Here is a 22,261-nt window from a genome sequence, read left to right on the forward strand (position 1 = left end):
CTCAAGGCAGATGCTCAACTGTTGAGCCACCCAGGCATCCCTGATCTTTTTTCTTTTTTAACCTTAAAAAGCATCAGTTTCAAAAAATTAAAAAAAATTTAAAAATTTAAAAAAAATTTTAAAAAGCGTCAGTTTCTTATGGTTCAACCTAATATGGATAGAGATCTTAGAGGACACATACAAGATATTAACAGTAGTCTTCTACTAGATGCTGGGAATTTAGGTGCTTTTTATTTTCTTTTTGTTTTCTGTTTTTTTCACAGTTAGTGTCAGAATCAAACTGTATTTTAATTATAAAGGTAAATTATGCCTATATAAAATTAGTACATTTCTATCTATTTTGAATCATAAATTCAAAAGTAGATTTTATTTTAGAAAATAATTTTTACTATATATAATTAATACTAGCATATTTTTAGTGAAGTATAGTTAAAATAGAATGTTACATTAGTTTCATTAATGTTAGTATTTTAATGGAAATATATTAATCATTTCTCATCTTTCTTTGAAAGTAGAAGTATATATGATATTAAATTTTTCTTCTCTTTGAAGAGGTTAATAGTCAGCTATGTGTACAAGAGTCTGATGACCTTTGGGGGTCATCAAGATGATTTCATGATAGTCATTAACAACACACATTCAAAGGACAAGCCAACAGAGAAATTACTTTTTGCCATGGCAAAACCCAAGGTGAGTAGAAGCCTTTCTACGAACGTTTTTATACTAGCTTTTTCATGCTAAAACATTTATTGTGCAAAAACTAACTTGTAGATGGAAAAACAGATTTACTTATAATCAAACAGTTCTAGGTCCAAATTCTGGCTTATCTCATCTTGCTAAGCTTTGTCTTGTTCATCGAAAAAATTATATGATGCCACTTACTTTTTTTTGGCTTAAGAATTAAATGATGGAATTGTTAACTGTTTTAGCCCAGTGTCTTGTATACAGAAGGTTCAAAATAAGTGGTCTTGACATAAGTTGTCAGGTACTTTATACACAATTTTCTTATTTACTTGGGGTAATTCATGTTACAGACTCATTAAAGAGAAAAGTCTTATAATTAAGACATTACTTGTTCTTTGTAGTTTTAATGTCTGTAAGCAAAAACAATAAGTACAAAAAAACAATAAGTACAAAGGCTATATTTTCGTATTAACTCTAGTTTTAGTAAAAAGAATGAGAAACTGAGTTTCTTAAAACTTTAACAGTCTTAAAATTGTCAGAGACTATTTTTTTAGAATCTGAAACTTTTTTTAATGGCAGACATTTAAGTGAAGGCAGTTAGCCAATAAATGCAGAAGATTGAGACATACTCAGAACTTTACTTAGTTTATTTTTATTATTTATTTGTTTTTTTTAGAACTTTACTTAAATAAAAAGTTGATATTATGCACCAGATTTCTTCATTTATGCACAAATGCGGCTTTAAGATAATTGGTAGACTTGTGCTATTGTCACATTTTTTAATATCGCCACTAAATTTAATGGTTCTTTTTTTGTTTGTTTGTTTTAAAGATTTTTTATTTATTCATGAAAGAGAGAGAGAGAAAGGCAGAGGCACAGGCAGAGGGAGAAGCAGGCTCCATGCAGGGAGCCTGATGCAGGACTCGATCCTGGGATTCCAGGATCACACCCTGGGCCAAAGGCAGGCGCTAAACTGCCGAGCCACCCAGGGATTCCCAAACTTAATGGTTCTTTAAGATCCATTCTTTTTTCTGGTTGAAACAGGGCAAAATATGTCAATGCCTTGATGGTGCTGAACATATGATGAGCACTTCTCCGGAGCATTAACAATTCTATTTTTCTTGTTTTAGATTCTAGAAATCACTCTTTTGATCGCCAGTTACATAAACAACTTCCATCAGCAAAAGGCAGCCTTTCACCACCTCTCTGCTCCAGCACTGCTGTCAGCCCAGACTCGGGGACCTGAAGCCAGGGCAGTGGGAAGCCAGCCCCTTCTGTCAAGTAGCAGACCAACTAAAGGACCCACTTTACTTTGAAAGCTCGGGAGCCTGAACATTCACTCCCATCCTCCAGGCAATGGCTGCATCAGCTGCAAAAAAGTTCATTTACACCCTGACAGCATGGCACCCACACGTTGGTATTCTAGACTTTAAAAATGTGGGGGTTTATTTATTTCTTAAATACTCAAATGAATACTACTAATAAAACATAAATACAAAATTTGCCCGCATGCTGATTTTCTCTTAGATTAAATGGGTTAGAATTCATCTTTCCCCACCTCCTTTGTCCCTTGCCATCAGACACATCATGCAATATAGCATTTTTTGTCTTTAAAAAAAATATATTTTGGCAAAGGGAGATTCCAGACTCTCATTTGGCAAACCAGTTGATTATTTGGAAATTCTCACCGCCAAGAAATTAAGTACTGTAATTAAATGTGCTTTTAATTAATGATATGGTCTTTGGAAAGAAGTAGAGTACATAGTGTCAGAAACAGCTGCAGGATGCTGTTTAGGGGTAAATTATTGGAGCAAGTGCAGTAACTCTGGCACTATGAATCTTGTAAGAAAATGAGAGTTAGGTAACCAGAACCTCCTGTGTGGTACTTGGAAATATACTCTGTCATCTTTTCAGATCACTGGAGTGTAAAGTTTAAAATGAGACAGTGATTCCCCAAATTCCTTGGCTATTACTAGATAGCCCCCGTTCACTGGAATATTGCCCACATTTCATTGCATTTGGTGCTGGGTCATCTTGACCTTATTTTTGTTAAATAAAGTCTTTGAAAGCAAAGACAGTTCTTATATTTTGCCCTCATATAGTTCTTTTTCATTATAGTTTTAACATAAATTCTCAGAATATTTTTTAAAAGAAAAGAGAATTCTTCTGTCAAAGGAGGTAAAATTTTAGTTGAGAGAATCTAAAATGTATTACTTTGCTAGGTTACGTAAGTGGTCAGTTCATTTCAGTATATGTCAAACAAAGTAATTAGTATTCATGATAAAAATGAAACTGTGATAAGACATGAAAATTATATTGTAAGACTTTAATTGCAATAGTAATCATGAGTATACTTAATTTTATTTATGTATAGAATATTTGTATTTATTTTTTGAACATATATTTATCACTTTGTGTGTGGTATTTTTTTAACCAGTTTGAATAAAAAATGTTAGCTGCTGAATTAATTTGTTGGCAGAGCCTTCATATTTTTCTTCTTTGCTGCTTTCACCCTATGGCAATGTACTGTTGTCACACTAAGCCTTTTAAAAATATTCCATCTCATCAGAGCCAAGAAATACCCTGCTCAACTAAGATTTTACTTTATTGTTAATGTCAAAAAGATTTTAAAAACCTCCATAGAAATATATTTCCATTCACTGTTTCCCCTAAGTCTTTTGAGCCACAACCACTCACTGCATAAGCAAGTTGGTTTTTGAGAATATACCAGTTACCAGTTTGTGATGACTGACAGGAATTTTTTTGGCTGGGATACAATAGTGTTTCTTAGTTCCCAGAAAACTGTTCAATAATCATTAGTTGGTGAGCCAGGGGCTTGGCACAGCTTACATATGTGTGAGGATTTTATTCTCAGGCAGTAGTTAGTTCACCATCTGGTAAGCACACCCCCCTCCAGATCTTCTAATTTGAACAAGTAGTGAAGGCTTAGCTTAAATGGTGGTACCTTACACTTGGCATTTATTTTTGATAGAACAGAGATAAAATATTTTGATGGAAAGAAATCAATTTTCTGTAACTGATGATGTGAAAATTTTATTTTCTGGGAAATTACTTATGTAGCCATTTAAAAAAATTCAAAGTATGTTATTATGATTGGTTACAAAAGAATAATGTTACGTGTTTAATTGTAATATTTGTCTCCTATCATTTTCTTCCCTTTCAATCATAATAAATGATTTACAAAACCCATTTTGAGCATTATCTTTTGAACAATCTTCAAGAAATACCTAATGTTTTCATTGTCAAAGCTGAGGTGTGCTACTAGTGAAAATGGTAGTTATTACTTCCTTCTCTTGCATTCATGCTTTGTCTTCAGTGTTGCTTTGTTTTATCCAGATAAAAGGAAGCTGTTTTGGGAAATTATAATTTTAAGATGTATGTATGCATATTGACACATATACAATATGTATAAATCATGGGGTTCTCCCATGATTTCAAAGTAAGTTCCATAAGTTTCATATAGGTGAAGTGATGGACTGTGTTCTAAAAATTTATTTTAGATTCTGGATTTTTTTATATGTGTGTCCTTAAAGTCAACTAGTGTCTAGCTTGGAAATGAATTTAACTCTCAATTTACAAGAAAAATTAGTCACAACTTATAAAGTTTTTGTTCTGAAAATGTGCTTATTAATTGATTGTTTGGAAATTTTTCCCAAAGAAAAAAATACATAGTGGCCAGGTTCCTAGAACAATACACTTACCCAATTGTACTGTAGAATAATCCTGAAGAATTAACTACCACAGATAATCATATTTCACTAGACAAAGATTTTAAGTGTTCCTGGGATACCAAGAACACATTTCACCTGTCCACCTAACGCCCTAGCTGCAATGGAATTTGGACTTCCCCAGTGCAGTGTCCAGGCTGATTCCTGTGGATCAAAGGCTCTAAGAATGTGAGGACTAAGGGAAGGGAAATGAGGAGCAGGAATAATAGGGTGGAGAAGCGTCTCTGCTAACCGGTTCATGGAGAACTGGTATCTCCTTTCACATTTTTCCCTATTTTCTTTTCCTTGAAAGAAGAAAGGGATTTTACTGCCACAGGGATAACTTCAAACTCCAAATTAAGGGGCACCTGGCTGGCTCAGTTGGTTAAATATCTTTCTTCAGCTTAGGTCATGATCCCAGGGTCCTTGAGGAGTCTGCTTCTCCCCCTGTCTCTGCCCCTTCCCCCAGTAGTGTGCACTTTCTCTTTCTTAAATAATTTTTAAAAAATGTAAAAACCTCCAAATTAAGGCAAAGTCCACTCATAGATATTTTTTTTAATTTTTATTTATTTATGATAGTCACAGAGAGAGAGAGAGAGAGGCAGAGACATAGGCAGAGGGAGAAGCAGGCTCCATGCACCGGGAGCCCGACGTGGGATTCGATCCCAGGTCTCCAGGATCGCGCCCTGGGCCAAAGGCAAGCGCCAAACCACTGCGCCACCCAGGGATCCCCACTCATAGATATTTAATGTGAAGTAAGATTCATCCTTATTCGAGTGGGACCAAGACTCAAGCTCATCTTGGACACTTAAGTGGGAAGGTGGGTCCTACAAAGAAGAGATGGGTGGACCTGGACAGAAGCTGGGGTGAGGAAATGAAATACATACGTGCTCTATGTCATAATTTTACCTGTTGAACTTAATTTTGCCTATATCAAACATAGCCACAATGATTCTGGAGGCGTATTTATAATTGGCATCAATCAGAAATCTTCATTGTATGCTTTTTAAGTATTTTTAGGTCCAGTAATAGTCAAGAAACAAAAACTTGCTTACTAGGGCAACGTCTATTAGCAAATAGCTCCAGAAGAAGATACAAATGTTCACCACAGCACTTGAAAACAGGGTACGCTTCCTTCCAGCCCTTTGCTAACATAATCTAATCAATGGGAGGAGGGTGAATGGGGGGGGTATCCCTTTCTGAAAGTAGATTATATTGGTGGTTTTATTACATCAGACAACACTTCAAAAGCACAAGTAACAAAATTTTAAAAACAGACAAATGGGACAACTCGAAACTTTATAACTTCTACACGTCAAAAGAAACAGAGTGAAAAGGCAGGATGGGAGAAAATAATCACAAGTCACATATCTGATAAAGGGGTTAATATCCAGGATAGATAAGGAATTTAGCAACAAAATAGCTTCTTCATTCAGCAGAGAACATGCCAGTTTCCTTAGAAGGGGAATGCCTTGGGTTTCCCAATTCTAGTTTGAAAAATCCCAGAGAAAGGCTCAACCGGGCCCAACTCAGATGTTTACTCTGAACTACTTCAAATGCTCAATATGAGGGTCACCTGGGTGGCACAGGTCGTTAAGCCTCCGACTGTTGATTTTGGCTCAGGTCTTGACCTCAGGGTTGTGAAATTGAGCCTGAGTCCAGCTCCATGCTGAGCAGGAAGCTGGCTTAAGATTCTCTCTGTCCCTCTCCCTCTGTCCCCCCACCAATGTGTGTGCTCTCTATCTAAAACAAAATGAAAACAACTCAATATGAAGAGAATGCTTAAGTAAATTTTGAAAAATGTGTATAGCGGAATATTTTTTAAAAGATTTTTTTTTTTAATTTTTATTTATTTATGATAGTCTCACACAGAGAGAGAGAGAGAGGCAGAGACATAGGCAGAGGGAGAAGCAGGCTCCATGCACCGGGAGCCCGATGTGGGATTCGATCCCGGGTCTCCAGGATCGCGCCCTGGGCCAAAGGCAGGCGCTAAACTGCTGAGCCACCCAGGGATCCCTAAAAGATTTTATTTAAAAAAAAAAAGATTTTATTTATTTATTCAGGGGAGAGGGGCAGAGACACAGGCAGAGGGAGAAGCAGGCTCCATGAAGGGAGCCCAACATGGGACTCGATACCAGGTCCCCAGGATCACGCCCTGGGCTGAAGGCGGCACTAAACCACTGAGCTACCGGGGCTGCCCTATAGCAGAATATTATGCAGCCATCAAAGTTATGTTTATGATGGATTTTTAAAAATTGAGATGGGAGGGATGCCTGGGTGGCTCATTGGTTGAGCGTTTGCCTTTGGCTCAAGGTGTGATCCTAGGGTCTTGGGATCAAGTCCTGCATCAGGCTCCCCTCAGGGAGTCTGCTTCTCCCTCTGCCTATGTCTCTGTCTCTCTCTCTCTGTGTCTCTAATGAATAAATAAATAAAATCTTTATTATTTATTTATTTAATATTTTAAAAAAGACATCAGAATACATTGCTTCTGGAATATGTTGCTTTCATCCTCTTCATTTTTTCCATATAAAATTTTTTTCTACAATAAACTTATATAACTTTGAAAACAAGGGAACAAATGTGAAAACTCTGTCACTGTCTGGGCTATCGTTAATAGCCTCCATATGGACTTCCAGACTCCAAAATATCCTTCACACAGCTGCAAAAAATTATCTCACTGAAACTCAGGTCCAGGCACGGAATACCCCTATTTTAAAATTGTATTTAGTTTCTCACAACCAACACAGTAAAAATCCAGGCTGCAAGATCCTTCAGTGAAGCCCAGTCTACCTGCCCAGTTTGCTCTCCCACCAGAGCCACACCAGACACTTTACATGATCCCCTTCAACTATTCACAACCCCCCAAATATACTCTGCACACGTCTTTATTCTTCTGCACTGTTGCTTACTCTACCTAGCAAGCATCATAAAATTGTCTTCTCCTCTATCACCACCATTGAAATCCTTTAGTCTTTTAGGGATGATCCAGGAGAGGAGCTCAAATCTTTACATATTCCTACCTGAAGAACAATATTCATCTACCCAGGAAGGTTACTTACTTTGTTCAAATATGAAGCATCAGGAAGCATAAGGGCAGAAAAGGAACTCATCTGCTCAATGAGATCAGTGGAATACATTGATTAACCTCTGAACCAATGCTGGTGACCAGGGCCCAGCCAGACAACTTTTACCTTCCTTGTTACCGGGTGTCTTTCTTCAACCTTCTATCCTAGTCATGCAAACAATTATACTTTTAGGATGCTAGTAGAGTGCCTGGTATATAGCAAGTAGATGGCAAACTGGTAGTTGCCGCTTTTGTTATTCATATCAATAGGGCTTCCTAATTAACATAGAAAGTGGTTCCAAAGTTCCAGAACTCAAATTATGGTAATTCTCTTTTTAAAAAAAGATTTATTTATTTATTCATGAGAGACACACAGAAAGAGAGAGAGGCAGAGAGGCAGGCAGAGGAAGAAGCAGGCTCCCTGCAGGGAGCCCAATGCAGGACTCAGTCTGGGATCCCAGGATCATGCCCTGAGCCAAAGGCAGACACCCAACCGCTGAGCCACCCAGGCGTCCCAAATTATTGTAATTCATTACACTCTGTCCCACACCAGTTTGTGAAACTATAGGCAGGCTAGCCCCAGGATATAGATGCTCGTGCAATGGCAGATATACCAACCTCCCTTGCACTCATCCTCTCTCTATTCAACTGCACTCCCATTACAAATGTGCAACTGAAAAAAAAAAAAAAACAACAACAACAACAACAAAAAAAACAAATGTGCAACTGTAGTTTGCTATGGCTTCAAAATGCAATTAGGTGTTGGAAGGATTTTGTTCCCAGAGATCTTACGTCATGAATGCTTTCGTTCTTTCCTTAAAAAAATTTTTGCTTCATTTCCAGGTATGTGATTTTTGTGTTTCTTTGTTCAAAATTACCAATCAGTAGCTTACAACATGATAATAACAAGCATGAAGCACTTATAATGTGTCAGGCACACACAGTTTATGTTTTAAATATATATATTTCATTAAAAACTCATAAATTTTTCTGCTTTACATGATTAGATACTGAGGCTCAGAGATTCTGAGTGATTTACCCACTGTGACAAGGTGGCAATTTAGCCAATGTAGCGGAGTCAGAATGTAAATCTAAATCCATCTAAAGCCCACCTTCTTGAATATCAACAAGCCAAAGGGCAGAAAGGTGTAAGGAGAGTATCTCCTTCAAATATTCAAGACATCTTGGGCCAGAGGGGCCGGGTCCACTGAGCATTCAAAATAGATCAAATATTGCTACTTTGATGAAATGTTTCAACAACCCCCTCAGCATAAAACTTATTCTTATGTGATTTTTTGGTATTTCTCTACAATACTTTATATCACTGACTTTCTTTGGGTTATTATATTTAGTTTTGGGTTATTATATTTAGTTGCATCTTTCTCAAGAGCAGGGATCTTGTCTTACCTCTCCATTCCATACTCTGTGTAGCACTCTTGCATTTATAGTAATAACTCAATGTTTGCTATGGATTCAGAGATGAATCCATATGGATCCAAATGAAGTATCATGGAGATGCATTTGCTTTATTAACTCATTTATAAATAATGCGCTAATGCATAAACCCCGAAACAACCAAACAAGCAGGAAGCTGGAAAATACTAAAATAAATATTCTTTGCCTCTGGTGAATCACTAGAAAATAGTTCAGGAGTTTGTTTCACCCTTCATTCCCAAAGCGTTGCTATCAGGGAGAGAAAAGTGACTGGAGACAGAGAGCAGACACCCCTGGCATATAGTCCGGTACTCAGTAGAACACTCTTTATGTAAAAGAACACTTCCAGCCAGAGCTTTTGGGTTCCAGGCTTGTCAGACGTATCACCTCTTTGTCTTCTATCTTAGAGGAGGAGATAATAAGCCAGACTGGATGAAGGAACGCTGCGAACTACATTTCCCAGGATGCCCCTCTTCCGCACGCAACGCCGCCTGCGACGTCGCTCCCATGGCAACCCAAGAGTCCGAGAGACCCCGCGGGTCGGGAGCCGGCGGGCGGCCCGATCTTAGGCGGCCCCGACGCTGAGCCCACGACTCCGGGTCGGCGGAGCCGCGATGCCCAGGTATCCCCGCGGCCTTGCTTGCGCCCGGCTTACGCTCTCCTCGAGAGCCTGGCTTTCTCCCCTTTGCCACCCCAGCCTGGCAGGGGCAGGGGAGGGAGGACCGCTGGGGGTTATATTTAGGGAGAGGAACCCTGGGTCTTTTCTGCCGGCAACCCCTCTCTGGATGGTCAGGGATCCCGAGGAACGCGCCTTGAGCACGTGGATTCGGCAGGTAGAAAAGTAAGATTTTGAAAGATCCCTCAGCTTCACCCGTTCACTTAGTAAAAATTTCTTGCAGGCCAAGGAATGTTCTAGAAGCAGAGGTTCAGGCAGTGGATTAGGCCGCAGAGCCACCTCCTCGGAGTTCGCCCCCTCCCCCTCCGCCAGGAAGGCGCAGGGGTTCAGGTCCACCGTGAGTGGAGGGGCCTGGAGAACGCCCCGCAGCAGTGGAAGGCGGTGGAGCGGGAGGCCCGAGCGGGAGGCCGGAGCGGGAGGCCCGGAACGCGCATCTGGACCCTCCGGTTCTGTGACGCGAGCTTCCATTGCCCGCCCTCAAGATCCCACGAACCTTCCCACGAGGACGTCGGGGTACAGGGCTTCTGGAGTCCCTCTCAGAGCAGGATAGATCTGCTCTTCTCACTCTCTGGATCACGGCCTACCTACCTGATCTCTGCTGAGGCTCTGAACCTTAATGTGAAAAACTCCGCTGCTTTCCCATCGTGGCCTGATTGGTTGCAGTTACACGGTTATGGTTTATGGTTACAAATTTCCACCGGTCACTTGAATGGTGGCCGCACCTCCTGCTCTCCTCTTTTCTGGGAGCTTGGAAAGCAGATAATCCCATTTTGAAAGGGTGGTGTGTCAATGAGGAGCAGACAGGCCTGGGCTGAGTTCCTGGGGGGTTCACCTTGAAATAAATGCATACATTTTAGTGCATTTAGGAACACCTGTATTGGTCTTCCATAGCCCCTTTCTTCATCCCTGTTTCTTGAATAGTAATTATTATAAGCTCTCAATATTTTTAAAGATCTTATTTGAGAGAGAGCGAGAGGGAAAGACAGAGAAAGCACAAGTGGGGTGAGGGGCAGAGGGAGAAGCGGACTCCGGGCTAAGCAGGGAGCCTAAGGTGGAGCTCCATCCCCGACTTTGGGGTCATGACGCTTAAGTGACTGAGCCACCCAGGTGCCCCAAGCTCTCAATAATTTTAGATAATTATATGCAGGTCAAGCCCTGAATGAAATGAATTAGCACATTTATTTTAGCAATCAATCATGACAATTGGTGTTCTTCTTTATTGGCATTTTAGAGATGAAGAAACAGAAGTGAGCCTGAGGAATAGCACAGAAGCTTGCATCTGTTAGGTGCTCAATGTATATTTGTTGAATTAATAAAGGAATGAATAATCCAGAGAGGTTAGGTAATTTGCCCAAGTTGGTATATGTAGAAAGTAGCAGATTCAGGCTTAGAACACATCAAATCTTTTCTGTATTTTTTTTTTTTTAGTTCAGTACTCCATTTTTCATTTAGACTTTAATTTTAAAAAGGTATAATCTTATTTGTGAAAAATTATATGTTTGTAGAGAGATGAATGGAAAGATTATTTTCAAAATATGATTTTAGGTAATTTTTTTCTTTCATTATATTTTATATATGAAAAAGTGGAAACTTCAGCCAGAAATATAATTTAAAAACAAGAAATACTTAAGAAAACAAAGATTGTTTGGTATACTGGCTTTACATGCTCCCCATATTCCTAGATGTTGGTAGTTTTCAAGTTATAGATTTCTAAAATTCTTTGTACATTCATGTACATGTCTGGGAAGTTAACACGTACAGCTTCCAACCTTGGCTGGAAGCTCCAAAAGAAGACAGCCTCAAATCCTGGTGACAAAGGTTCTGCTTATCATTTTCAGCTTTTCTTTTGTGAACCAGTGGAAAGAAAATGACTAATCCTTGGAAGTTTTATCAGCTTATTGTCTCCCAGAAAATAGTGTTGATTTGTTTTATAAATTTAACTGAAATAAAATTTCTCTGAGCTTAAAATAAATACTGGAAAGGATTCCCTATGATTCTCCAAATTTTGTTTTTCTGCCCCTCATAGTGAAACTCTCTGGGAAATTGCAAAAGCCGAAGTGGAAAAACGTGGAAGTGAAGGTGATGGACTTGAAATTGGAGAAAAATCTGTTTTCTTCATTGGCAGTAAAAATGGGGTAACGCACTTTTTTTCCTACTTCCCCGCCCCCCCCCCCAAGTATTATAATTTAGCTACCAGTGGAAAATTCATTTTAATACTTTGGTAAAAATGTGGATACTTCAACTCTTTAGCCAGATGACCAATCTCTGGACTCCTGGTTACCTTGGAGCTGGTTGTGCTTTGTATGAGGGTGCCCTGCTCGTGGGTGAGTAGGGACAGCATCCAGCCTGAGCACTTCTTGTGTCAGGTGGTTGCTCTGACTTGGGCCGCAGAGGAAGGAGCACTTGTTTCAAATTAGACTACCCATTAGAGCAGTCCTTTTACCCCAAAGGCACCATAAATGCTAATATGATGGCTGTAGGTCAGGTAACTTACACAACTGAAACAAGAATATAGATAACAGGGACACCTGAGTGGCTTGGTGGTTGAGCGTCTGCCTTTGGCTCAGGGCATGATCCTGGAGTCCCGGGATCGAGTCCCACATTGGGCTCCCTGCGTGGAGCCTGCTTCTCCCTCTGCCTGTGTCTCTGCCTCTCTCTCTCTCATGAATAAATAAATAAAATTTAAAAAAAAGAATATAAATAACAAAAAACATAACCTGACAAAGTATGATACATTTACCCTTCACTTATCTAACTAGAGTCACAGAAACTGAAGGAACCCTGGAGACTTTAGTCTTCTACTCTGAGGTCCATGGAGATACTTCTTAGGACCAGTGAACTCTAGAAATGTATGCAGAATTGTGCGTGATTGTGTATCAGTGTTTTTATGGAAAATGGTAGGAGAACCATTCCAGCACCTTCAAAAAGGTTAAGAGCCACTATAAACAGTGGTTGTATAGTTTAGGTTTGATTCTCTTAATGGGGGGTGGGGGGGGAGGGGAGGGAGTTGTCTTCTATAAGGCAACCTGGTTCCATTTTCCTGAATTCCTAATTAACAAGAAAACCTGAGTGGCTCATTGTAACTTCCAATGTTTGCAATTTTGGCCTGTAAAAGTATATAAATACTTGGTATTCCTAATTCTAAGGTCCCAATTTAGGTCCTAATTCTGATTTGTAACAGTACAGAAATAAGTCTGAATTTTCTTCTGCTTTTTAAATCTTGAGATATTTTTAAATTACCCTTCAAATAATTAATGGCAACCACTTTGTCTCTCTGAGTCTATTTCAGCTTTAATATCTTCCTTTCTTTCAGTCATGCCTTCTGTGGCATGGATTCCATATTGGTTATGGATTCCCTGTCATGATTTTATAACTCTTAACTGGAACTATTCTAATGTGTAATTCTTGGGAAGGAACAGGACTTTGGAGGTTTTGCTTAACTGCAGTAGACTAGAAGGTCTGCCAGCTTCTCTTTTTCCAAATGCTTGTGCTCCTGTTATTGTATAGAAAAATTCTAGTAATCCCATAACCTTGTTAACTAAGGTTGAGCTTGAGATCTATGTTCTTTGCATAATGCTGTTTTGTCCTTAATTTTCTCAGATTGGATCCTCTGTTACAGTCTATATTTTTAATTACTTTTATTAAAGTGATTAATATATTGGTTTAAAAACTCAAAGATAGGGATCCCTGGGTGGCGCAGCGGTTTGGCGCCTGCCTTTGGCCCAGGGCGCGATCCTGGAGACCCAGGATCGAATCCCACATCGGGCTCCCGGTGCATGGAGCCTGCTTCTCCCTCTGCCTGTGTCTCTGCCTCTCTCTCTCTCTCTGTGACTATCATAAATAAATAAAAATTAAAAAAAAAAAAAAAACTCAAAGATAATCAAAAGGTGCACAAAATACTAAACCTCTCCACATTGTTCAGGGCTTCTCCTTTTTTTTTTTATTTTATTTTATTTTTTTTTTTTTTAATTTATTTATGATAGTCACACACAGAGAGAGAGAGAGAGAGAGAGAGAGAGAGAGAGGCAGAGACATAGGCAGAGGGAGAAGCAGGCTCCATGCACCGGGAGCCCGATGTGGGATTCGATCCTGGGTCTCCAGGATCACGCCCTGGGCCAAAGGCAGGCGCCAAACTGCTGCGCCACCCAGGGATCCCAGGGCTTCTCCTTTAAGTGGCCTCTTTCATATCCTAAATCTGTTTTTTTCCCTGTAATTCTTTATTTCTTAAATAGCTTATAGGCTATTTTTAGACTTAAAGTGTTAGAAATTATCTATTGAATTTTTGATAATAGTAGAAGATTATTTAGTTCTAGCTCTTTTTTTTAAATGATTTTTTTTTTTTTTACATTTTTAAGTAATGTCCACACCTAACATGGGGCTCAAACTTAAAACCCTGAGATCAAGAGTTAGAAGCTCTACTGACTGAGCCAGACAGATGCCCCTAGTTTATCACTTTTAAATGCTCATTTCCAGCCCTAGTCTGCAACATAGTTGTTTTTATAGTTTTGGGCTAAATTAATATTCAGTGTTATTATTTCTAAAACTTGTTTGCTGCTGAGCCAAATGGATTCCATTCCTTTCTTTTCCTTTCCTTTCCTTTCCTTTCCTTTCCTTTCCTTCCTTTCTTTTCTCTTTCTTTTTTTCTTTCTTTCTTTTTTAAGATTTTTTTTTTATTTGAGAGAGCACACGAGCAGAGGGAGGGACAATTGGAGAGAGAGAGAGAGAGAGAGAGAATGAGAATCTCAAGCAAGACTCCCTGCTAAGTACAGAGCCCAACGCAGGGCTTGATCCAGGACCTTAAGACCATGATCCAAACTGAAGTCAGACACTTGACTGAGTAAGCCACCCTGGCATCCCTCTTTTTCTTTCTTTTTTTTTTTTTTTTTTTTTTTAAGATTTTATTTATTAGAGGGAGAGTGTGTGCACACTCAAGGGGAGGGGCAGAAGAGAAAGAGAATTTCAAACAGACTCCATGCCCAGCGCAGAGCCCCACTTGGGGCTCAGTCTCATGACCCAAGATCCTGACCTGAGCCGAAATTGAGAGTTGGCTGCTCAACCAACTGAGCCACCTAGGTGCTCCTACTTTCTTTTTCTTGAATAACTTTTCTCAGAAGTTTAAAAATGCCTTAATTTTTTTATTTGCTTAGCTTTTATGTGTTCCTTAGTTTTTATATGCACTAGTTATTTGTTGCTACATAATAAATTATTCTAAAACATAGCAGCTTTTAAAACAGCAAACATGGGGCATCTGGGTGGCTCAGTTTGGCTAAGCTCTGCCTTCAGCTTGGGTCATGATCCTGGGGTCCTGGGATTGAGCCCCACCTTGCACTTCCTGCTCCATGGGGAGCCTGCTTCTCCCTCTCCCTACCTCCCCACCCATGCTTTCTCTCATTCTCTCTCTCTCTCTCTCTCTCTCCCAAATGGATAAATAAAAAATTTAAAAAATAAAACAGTAAACATTATCTCATCTAGTGTATGAGGGCCAGGAGTCTGAGAGCAGCTTAGTTATGTGGTTCTGGGTCAGGGTCTATCATGAAGTTGTAGTCAAGATGTCGTCTGGGACTAAAGTCCTCTCCTAACTCAACTAAACTGGGAAATCAGTTCCAAGCTTGTTGACATGGTTGCTGACAAGAGGCCTCAGTTCCTTGAAGATTGTTGGCCAGGTTTCAATTCTCCACATATATGCCTCTCCATAGGGCCGCTTACAATATGGCAGCTTGCTTCCCCCAGAGCAAGAGATCCAAAAGAGAGAGGGCACACCCGTAGAAGTTGCAGCCTTTTATACCCTGATCTTGGAAGTGATGTGCTGTCATTTCTGCCATAAGCTATTGATCACAAAGACCAACTCTGATACAGCGTGAGGGACCATGCCTGGGTATGAATACCATCAAGGAGGATCATTCAGGACTATCCTTGAAACTGGCTCCCCAGCTATGTATTTCTAATTCTAATTTCACAGTCCCCAACAGGCATTCAATACGATCTTCATCTAGGTAGCTGTACCCGATCATCGGAAAGTTCTCCTCTCCAGCCAGAGTCCTGTCGTCTTTTAACTATTGTGCTGGTCCGTACTGTGGTTCTCAGGACCGGCTGCATAGCTACCATCCTTCCCCAACATCTTGAGAATTCCTTTTTCTTCTTTCTTTCCTGGATCCTGTGTCTTCTCTGTTCCTGGTTTACTCACTTATTTTGATGGAGCACGTTCTTTTTGTAGTTTTCTGGGAAAGCATTATATGGTAAGTAAAATTTATGAGATCCTTGAATGTCTAAAATTTCCTTTATTTTTCCCTCACTCTGGATTGAATGTTTATGTGGACATAGAATCCTACATTACGATGAGTCATTTAATCTCCGTCTGATCCTAGTTTCTGTCTAAGTCTGGATTATTTCCTTTGGGAATGACCAAAAAAATGACAAAAAATGACCAAAAATTCAAACTGATGTAGGAGCTTTTTTGAATATTTGGTATCCTCTTCACTATTAGACTTCATCTGTATTCCTCTTGTGATGTGTACTATGAGGTACCATATTTTAATTCATTTCATATGGTCAGACAACAGTCTAATTACCGTCACAACATTACATCTGTTCTGCTCATTATTTTCATCCAAATGCATTTTTCATGCATATTTATAAATTTCCATATAAATATACAAAGTGTGCTGTATTTTCTCTCCCTTTCTGTCTCTTTTTATTCCTTTTCACCAATATATTGCACTCATAAGTTATATGCTAGTTTTGGTAATCATATGAGATCATTTTGCTTCCCTGTGATAATACTGCACTTATTACCTGCACTGTTATGTATGTGTCGCTGTGAATATTCTTTCTAGGCCTTGGCTCAGCTGTTTTCTCTTGTGAATTACTTGGGCCCTCTTCCATTATTGTCTTAAAATTTTTCTTAATATCATACCTAATGACATCTCAATTTATTTGGACTTCTTTCTCTCATTCTCTCCACTCTGATTTAATTGTCAAGTCCCTAGACATTGGTCTTATCATTCTCTTAACATAGATTTCCTCTTAGCAGGTGATTACTCCAGTATCCTAAGGTATGGGCCAGAAAACTTAGTCACTGACTAGCCTTTTTCTTCCCAGAGCTCCTGTTCTCCTTCCATACCTCAACTTCTAGGTAGAAGAAAAGTGGGGAGGAAATGTCTTGACTTCTAAATTTTTCCTTTTCCAGTTTTCTCAAGTATATTCTGGTTGTGAGAGGATGCTTTCCAGGGTTCCTTAAGAGATAGCAGATACTAGTTACACATCTTCCACACATAACTTATTGATCACAACACCCTTTTCTACTGAGCCTGAAGATGACATCTAATCCCTAGCATTCCCGGAAGGTGTTGGCACTTGTGATAAAATTGATTTGTCATCTCTGACTCTAATAATGTTATTTATCGCCACACAACTAGGAAACGTCAGCCAAAATCCATAAGTTGATACATACTCAGGTGTAGCATACCCTTCAGGTCAACAGAATGCTGATTTCACATGGAGTACCATACTATGTCACCTGAGGACTTTAAAGAATTGTGCACTGTAAGGAAGAAGGTTTTTTTTTTTTTTTTAGATTTTATTTATTTATTCATCAGAGAGAGAGAGAGGCAGAGACACACGCAGAGGGAGAAACAGGCTCCATGCAGGGAGCCCGACGTGGGACTCAATGCTGGGTCTCCAGGATCACACGCTGGGCTGAAGGCGGCGCTAAACCGCTGAGCCACCAGGGCTGCCCAGGAAGAGGTTAATTAAGTAATTTTGATTGCCATCTGAGTATTCTGACTGAAACGTGATTGAAACATATCCAGATGGAAGAATTTTAATATAAAATTTTTGTTTTTATTATCTAATGTTCTAATAACTACATTTTAAAAGTAATATTTACATATTTTACTCAAATTCATGGTCATGGAGCCATTAAAATTGAGGTTGGTAAACTAATTTTGTATGTAGCCAATACCATACTTAGTAAGAATTAGAAAGCATTTATTATTGATCTAGGAAAAATTATAAGATTAGTCAAAATTTTTAAAAAATGTTTTAACTTGTTTTTTATTTCCTCATTTGAAAGCATTCAAGCATTCAGGTCTTCTACTACATTTGAGTATAAAAGCCAGGGTTCATTTAAAGTCAGGAAGGGATGCCTGGGTGGCTCAGCAGTTGAGCATCTCTGCCTTTGGCCCAGGATGTGATCCCAGGATCTGGGATCGAGTCCCACATCAGGCTCCTGGCAGGGAGCCTGCTTCTCCCTCTGCCTGTGTCTCTGTCTCTCTCTCTGTGTGTCTCTCATGAATAAATAAGGAAAATCTTAAAATAAATAAGTCAGGAAAAATAATTAAGTAAATAAGTATCTAAGTCAGTATCTTAATAATATTCATATTTTGGTTTCAGTTATTTTACTTTTAGGATTATCATTTAAGGAGTTACTGATTATATGAATGATGTGTGTGTGTTACAGGGTTATTTGTTATTGTGGGAAGTATGGGGGAAAATATAGCAGCCCATCCCCAGGACCACTGATTGATTGGTAGGAAGAGGCCTCTCCCTACTCTTTGTAAGTTTGTTTAATTTAGCCATTATACAGAAAGGTTTTGGAATTGGCCATACAGAGCAAGAACAGATGTATCACGTCTTCATGCAGCTTTGACTCACAAAGTTCTTGCCAGGAAGGCAAAATGGCTAGTGACACTGTCTAAAAAAAGGTCAACGCTTGCAGACCCAAGATGCTGGAATTTATTTGGCTTTATAGTTCATTTCTATTTGGGGTTCCTATTATTCTTTTACTTTTAGGCTTCATGCTACCACCTTAGGGTCATGTTGACGATGAAACTTTCTGGAACTAAAGTCTGCCTCAGTGAGGCTACACCTTTGCCAGGTGATGTCATTGACCAGGTAGTCAGAGCACTCCCCTGTCTTGGAGAGTGTCCCAGAGAGCCCTCCCCACACAACTAGACATCCATCATTGGGAGATATTATACATAACATTAACATTGTATTTATTGGAGGGAAATGTTATACAACCATAAAATAGTTGTTAGTAATGAAAGAATATAATGTTAATTGAAAAAAGCAGGACAGAAATTTTGTATACAGTATGATCTCAACTCTAAAAATGCAAAGATAAAAGGTAGAAATATGTATGATAAAATTTTAGTCAAGTGTGTTTTTATTTTGTCTTTAATTTCTGCATTTTACAAAGTTTTCTTATTGGCCCACTTTTATTTTATTTATTTATTTATTTTTAAAGATTTTATTTATTTATTCATGAGAGACACAGAGAGAAAGAGAGACAGAGACACAGGCAGAGAGAGAAGCAGGCTCCAGAAGCAGGGAGCTCGACATGGGACTCGATCCCGGGTCTCCAGGATCACACCTCAGGCTGTAGGCGGCGCTAAGCCGCTGTGCCACCGGGGTTGGCCCACTTTTAAAAATCTGAACTTAACTGTTTAAATAAAATTTTCATAGGGATCACTTATATTTTAAAATTTTAACCCAGCTATAGTATATACACATTTCACAAATTTACTGTTGTAAGGAGAGTGATTTTTGCATTGGATACAGTACTTTTCCAATTTCCTTTTTTTTTTAATATTTGTTTATTTATTTATTCATGAGAGACAGTGAGAGAGAGAGAGTGAGGCAGAGACAGAGGGAGAAGCAGGCTCCATGCAGGGAGCCCGATGTGGGACTCAATCCTGGAACTCTAGGATCTCGCCCTGGGTGGAAGGCGGACGCTCAACTGCTGAGCCACTCAGGTGTCCCATTTTTCCAATTTCCTACTTACTGCCACATAGATGCATACATGGATTTTTAAAAATGAGTAAATAACTAGTACTAGTCTTATGGTACAAGTAAATTTCTATTACAAAAAGTATTCTGTATAATAAGCTACTTCCATATCTTTAAGGCGGCTTATCCTAATAGTACTGATCACTGATACCAGCGCACAAATGCTGACACACAAAATGCCCCCCAGTGTCCTCCACTAGTCACTCTCTGTAACAGTTGTTCTAGATTTTGTTGTTTTGACAGCCCATTCATGTTTTGTTATTTGTGAAACCATACTTAAAAAAGAAAAGTAGATTATGGCATATGCAAGCTGTTTATTTTCATTTATGTAAATTAAAACTAATTTTGCTTTTGAAGATTGGCAAACTCTCTTGATATAGGTAGAACTTTTGAGGCTATTGTTCTTTAAAAAGTATCTGATTCCATGCTTTATGCAGAATATTATTTTGAAAAATAAAGAGAAGCAACCAATTAATGCTTCTGTTGTTCAGCTAATAGTAATCACCCTTTACCAAAGAAACTGCCTTACTGCCTTCTCTATTTCTTTCCTATACTTCTGTTTTTCCATTCAGTAGATATCTATTGAACATCTTTTATGTGCCAGGCATCCTGCCCGACTCTGGGGAAACAGAAATGAAAGACATGTTCTTTGTTGTGTGGGAACTTGGGTGCTAGTACTTATACAACATAGCATGAGACAAATGCTATGGTGGAAACAAGGGCTCTTAACTCAGCCCAAGAGGCTAGAAGACTGGGAAAGCCTCTTAAGAGAGGGTGATGTCCAGAGTTTTAAGGGTAGGAAGTGAGGAAAGAGAGGTAATTTAGGTGAAGAGGGTCAAGTGGGTATTCTGAGGAGAGAAGAAAAATGTATGAAACAGCGGTTACAACAAATGAGAGCGAGAACATACGAGTCAAACGTAATAGGATTCCCGTCATTGCTGACTGCTGTTTTGAAAATGGGGATTAAGAATTTAGGTGACACCATTCTGTACAGCATGTGTACTTTTTCTCTGTCATCACTCGCATGGGTACAAACATGGAGGAGAAGGGAAGGGAATTGAGTTTACCAGGGTTAGGTTTTGCCGAGTGGATCCAGGACAAAGCTAGAGAAAGCTTGGGGGGGGGGGGGTGATATTTGCAAGGGTGATTGTAATGATAAACTATGGAGTGTAAGGTGGAAAAGGAGAGATGTGGAGGTAGGAGGGAGCTGGTGGAGAAGAAGAAATGTTGATGGGTCAACGGACTTTTAAGACCTCTTTTTAAGACCTCTTAATATAGCCAAAGAATTTTTACTGTGGGGATTCCTCAAGAAGTGGTTGGAGAATGTGTTGTGTTTGTGATTTTGGAAGTAATGCAGTTTCCAGTGGTGAAATGATTCAAGATGTAACCTTGGAAGTGACATATGGCAGAAATAGAGTGAAGTAAAGAGTCTCTGGGAGGAGGCAAAGGCACTGAGAGATCAGTGTTAGATGTGTTGCTCCCCATGCCCACATGGGGTATGAAGTTGTTTTGTTTTTTTAAGTAGATTATTTTTTTTTAAGATTTTATTTATTTATTCATGAGAGACACAAAAAGAGGCAGAAGACAAGACATTGGCAGAGGAAGAAGCAGGCTCCATGCAGGGAGCCCAATGTGGGGCTTGATCCCAGGTCTCCATGATCATCCCCTGGGCTGAAGGTGGCGCTAAACCAAGCCACCTGGGCTGCCCTGTGGGTATGAAGTTAACAAGACTAATGACAATAGCTGAGAAAGGGAGACTGAGCCAGAAGAGATGACAACAGCCATCACAGTAGACTGGTAGAGGCCTCTAAGGCTTTTGCAAAAGGAGGGAAATAGAGTAATTGTTTAAAGGTGGCATTGGGGGGCACCTGGGTGGCTTAGTCATTTGGGCATCCAACTCTTGATATCAGCTCAAGTCACGATCTCATGGGTTGTGGGATAGATCCCTGTGTCCACTCTGTGCTCAGCGGGGAGTCTGGAGGCTGCCCTCTCCCCACTGTCCCCCCTCACTCACGCTCCCTCCATCCCTCCCTCCCTCTCTCAAATAAAATTTTTTATTTTATTATTTATTTAATTTATTTATTTATGGAGTGGGGAGAGAGAGAGCATGCGCAATCAGGGAGCTGGAGAGGGAGAAGCAGACTCCCCACTAAGCAGAGAGCCTGATGTGGGGTTTGATCCCAGGACCCAGGGACCATGACCTGAGCTGAAGGCAGATGCTTAACCAACTGAGCTACGCAGGCACTTCTGAAGTAAATAAATCTTTAAAAAAATAAAGGTGCATTGGGGAGCAAGGAAATCTCTGAAGTACATGGGGTGGTAGAAGAGAATAGCCTTCTTTAACAAGATGGTAGAGGAAGTAGTCCAGAGGCAGCCATATTTTAGGTAAGGCCAATAGGTGGAGTGTACATTCTGAAAAAGAAGTTGAGGATACTGAGGAGTGTGCTAATCATAGAGCTGGCGCTATAGAGTGGAAGGATGTTGGAAGTAGGGAAGGGACTTATTGTGCCAGATGAAGGGATGCATAGAGGATTATGGAATTAGAGTTCCAAGGATAACAGGTCAGAGGAAAAGACTGGATTTCCAATGTCACCTGAAAGATAGGATTCATTTTGATAGTCTCTGAGTGAACAATGTAATACATGTTGTAATACAAGTATATAACAAAACACTATAATACAAGTTGAATGTGGTCTTTCTCTCAAAATATCTTACTGTACTGTACTCACTCTTCTTGTGATGCTGTGAGATGATAAAATGACCACGTGATGAGATGAAGTGAGGTTAATGATGTGGGCACTGTGACATAGTGTTAGGCTACTACTGACCCAATGATACTATGTCAGAATGAGGATCATCTGCTTCCGGACCATGGTTGACCATGGG

General features: G+C 39.6%; 2 protein-coding genes across 6 annotated transcripts in view; both read left to right on the plus strand.

Annotated features, from left to right (window-relative positions):
* Positions 1-3,894, plus strand: part of PLEKHH2 (pleckstrin homology, MyTH4 and FERM domain containing H2) — a 110,818-nt gene extending 106,924 nt beyond the window's left edge. For all 3 annotated transcript variants that reach the window (XM_072742617.1, XM_072742618.1, XM_072742619.1), the window contains 2 exons: positions 553-690; positions 1,815-3,894. In XM_072742617.1, the coding sequence (XP_072598718.1) occupies positions 553-690; positions 1,815-2,000 (324 nt within the window). In that variant the 3' untranslated portion in view covers positions 2,001-3,894. The remainder of the gene's footprint in view (positions 1-552; positions 691-1,814) is intronic.
* Positions 3,895-9,335: 5,441 nt separating this feature from the next.
* DYNC2LI1 (dynein cytoplasmic 2 light intermediate chain 1) overlaps positions 9,336-22,261 on the plus strand; it is a 40,447-nt gene continuing 27,521 nt past the window's right edge. The window contains exons 1-2 of one of the 3 annotated variants that reach the window (XM_025992559.2): positions 9,336-9,532; positions 11,613-11,721. In XM_025992559.2, coding sequence (XP_025848344.1) covers positions 9,525-9,532; positions 11,613-11,721 — 117 coding nt within the window. In that variant the 5' untranslated portion in view covers positions 9,336-9,524. The remainder of the gene's footprint in view (positions 9,533-11,612; positions 11,722-22,261) is intronic. The other 2 variants (XM_025992560.2, XM_072741723.1) reach the window with 2 other exon arrangements.

The sequence above is a fragment of the Vulpes vulpes genome, chromosome 16 (genome assembly GCF_048418805.1).
Source record: "Vulpes vulpes isolate BD-2025 chromosome 16, VulVul3, whole genome shotgun sequence".
In the NCBI taxonomy this organism is placed as follows: domain Eukaryota; kingdom Metazoa; phylum Chordata; class Mammalia; order Carnivora; family Canidae; genus Vulpes; species Vulpes vulpes.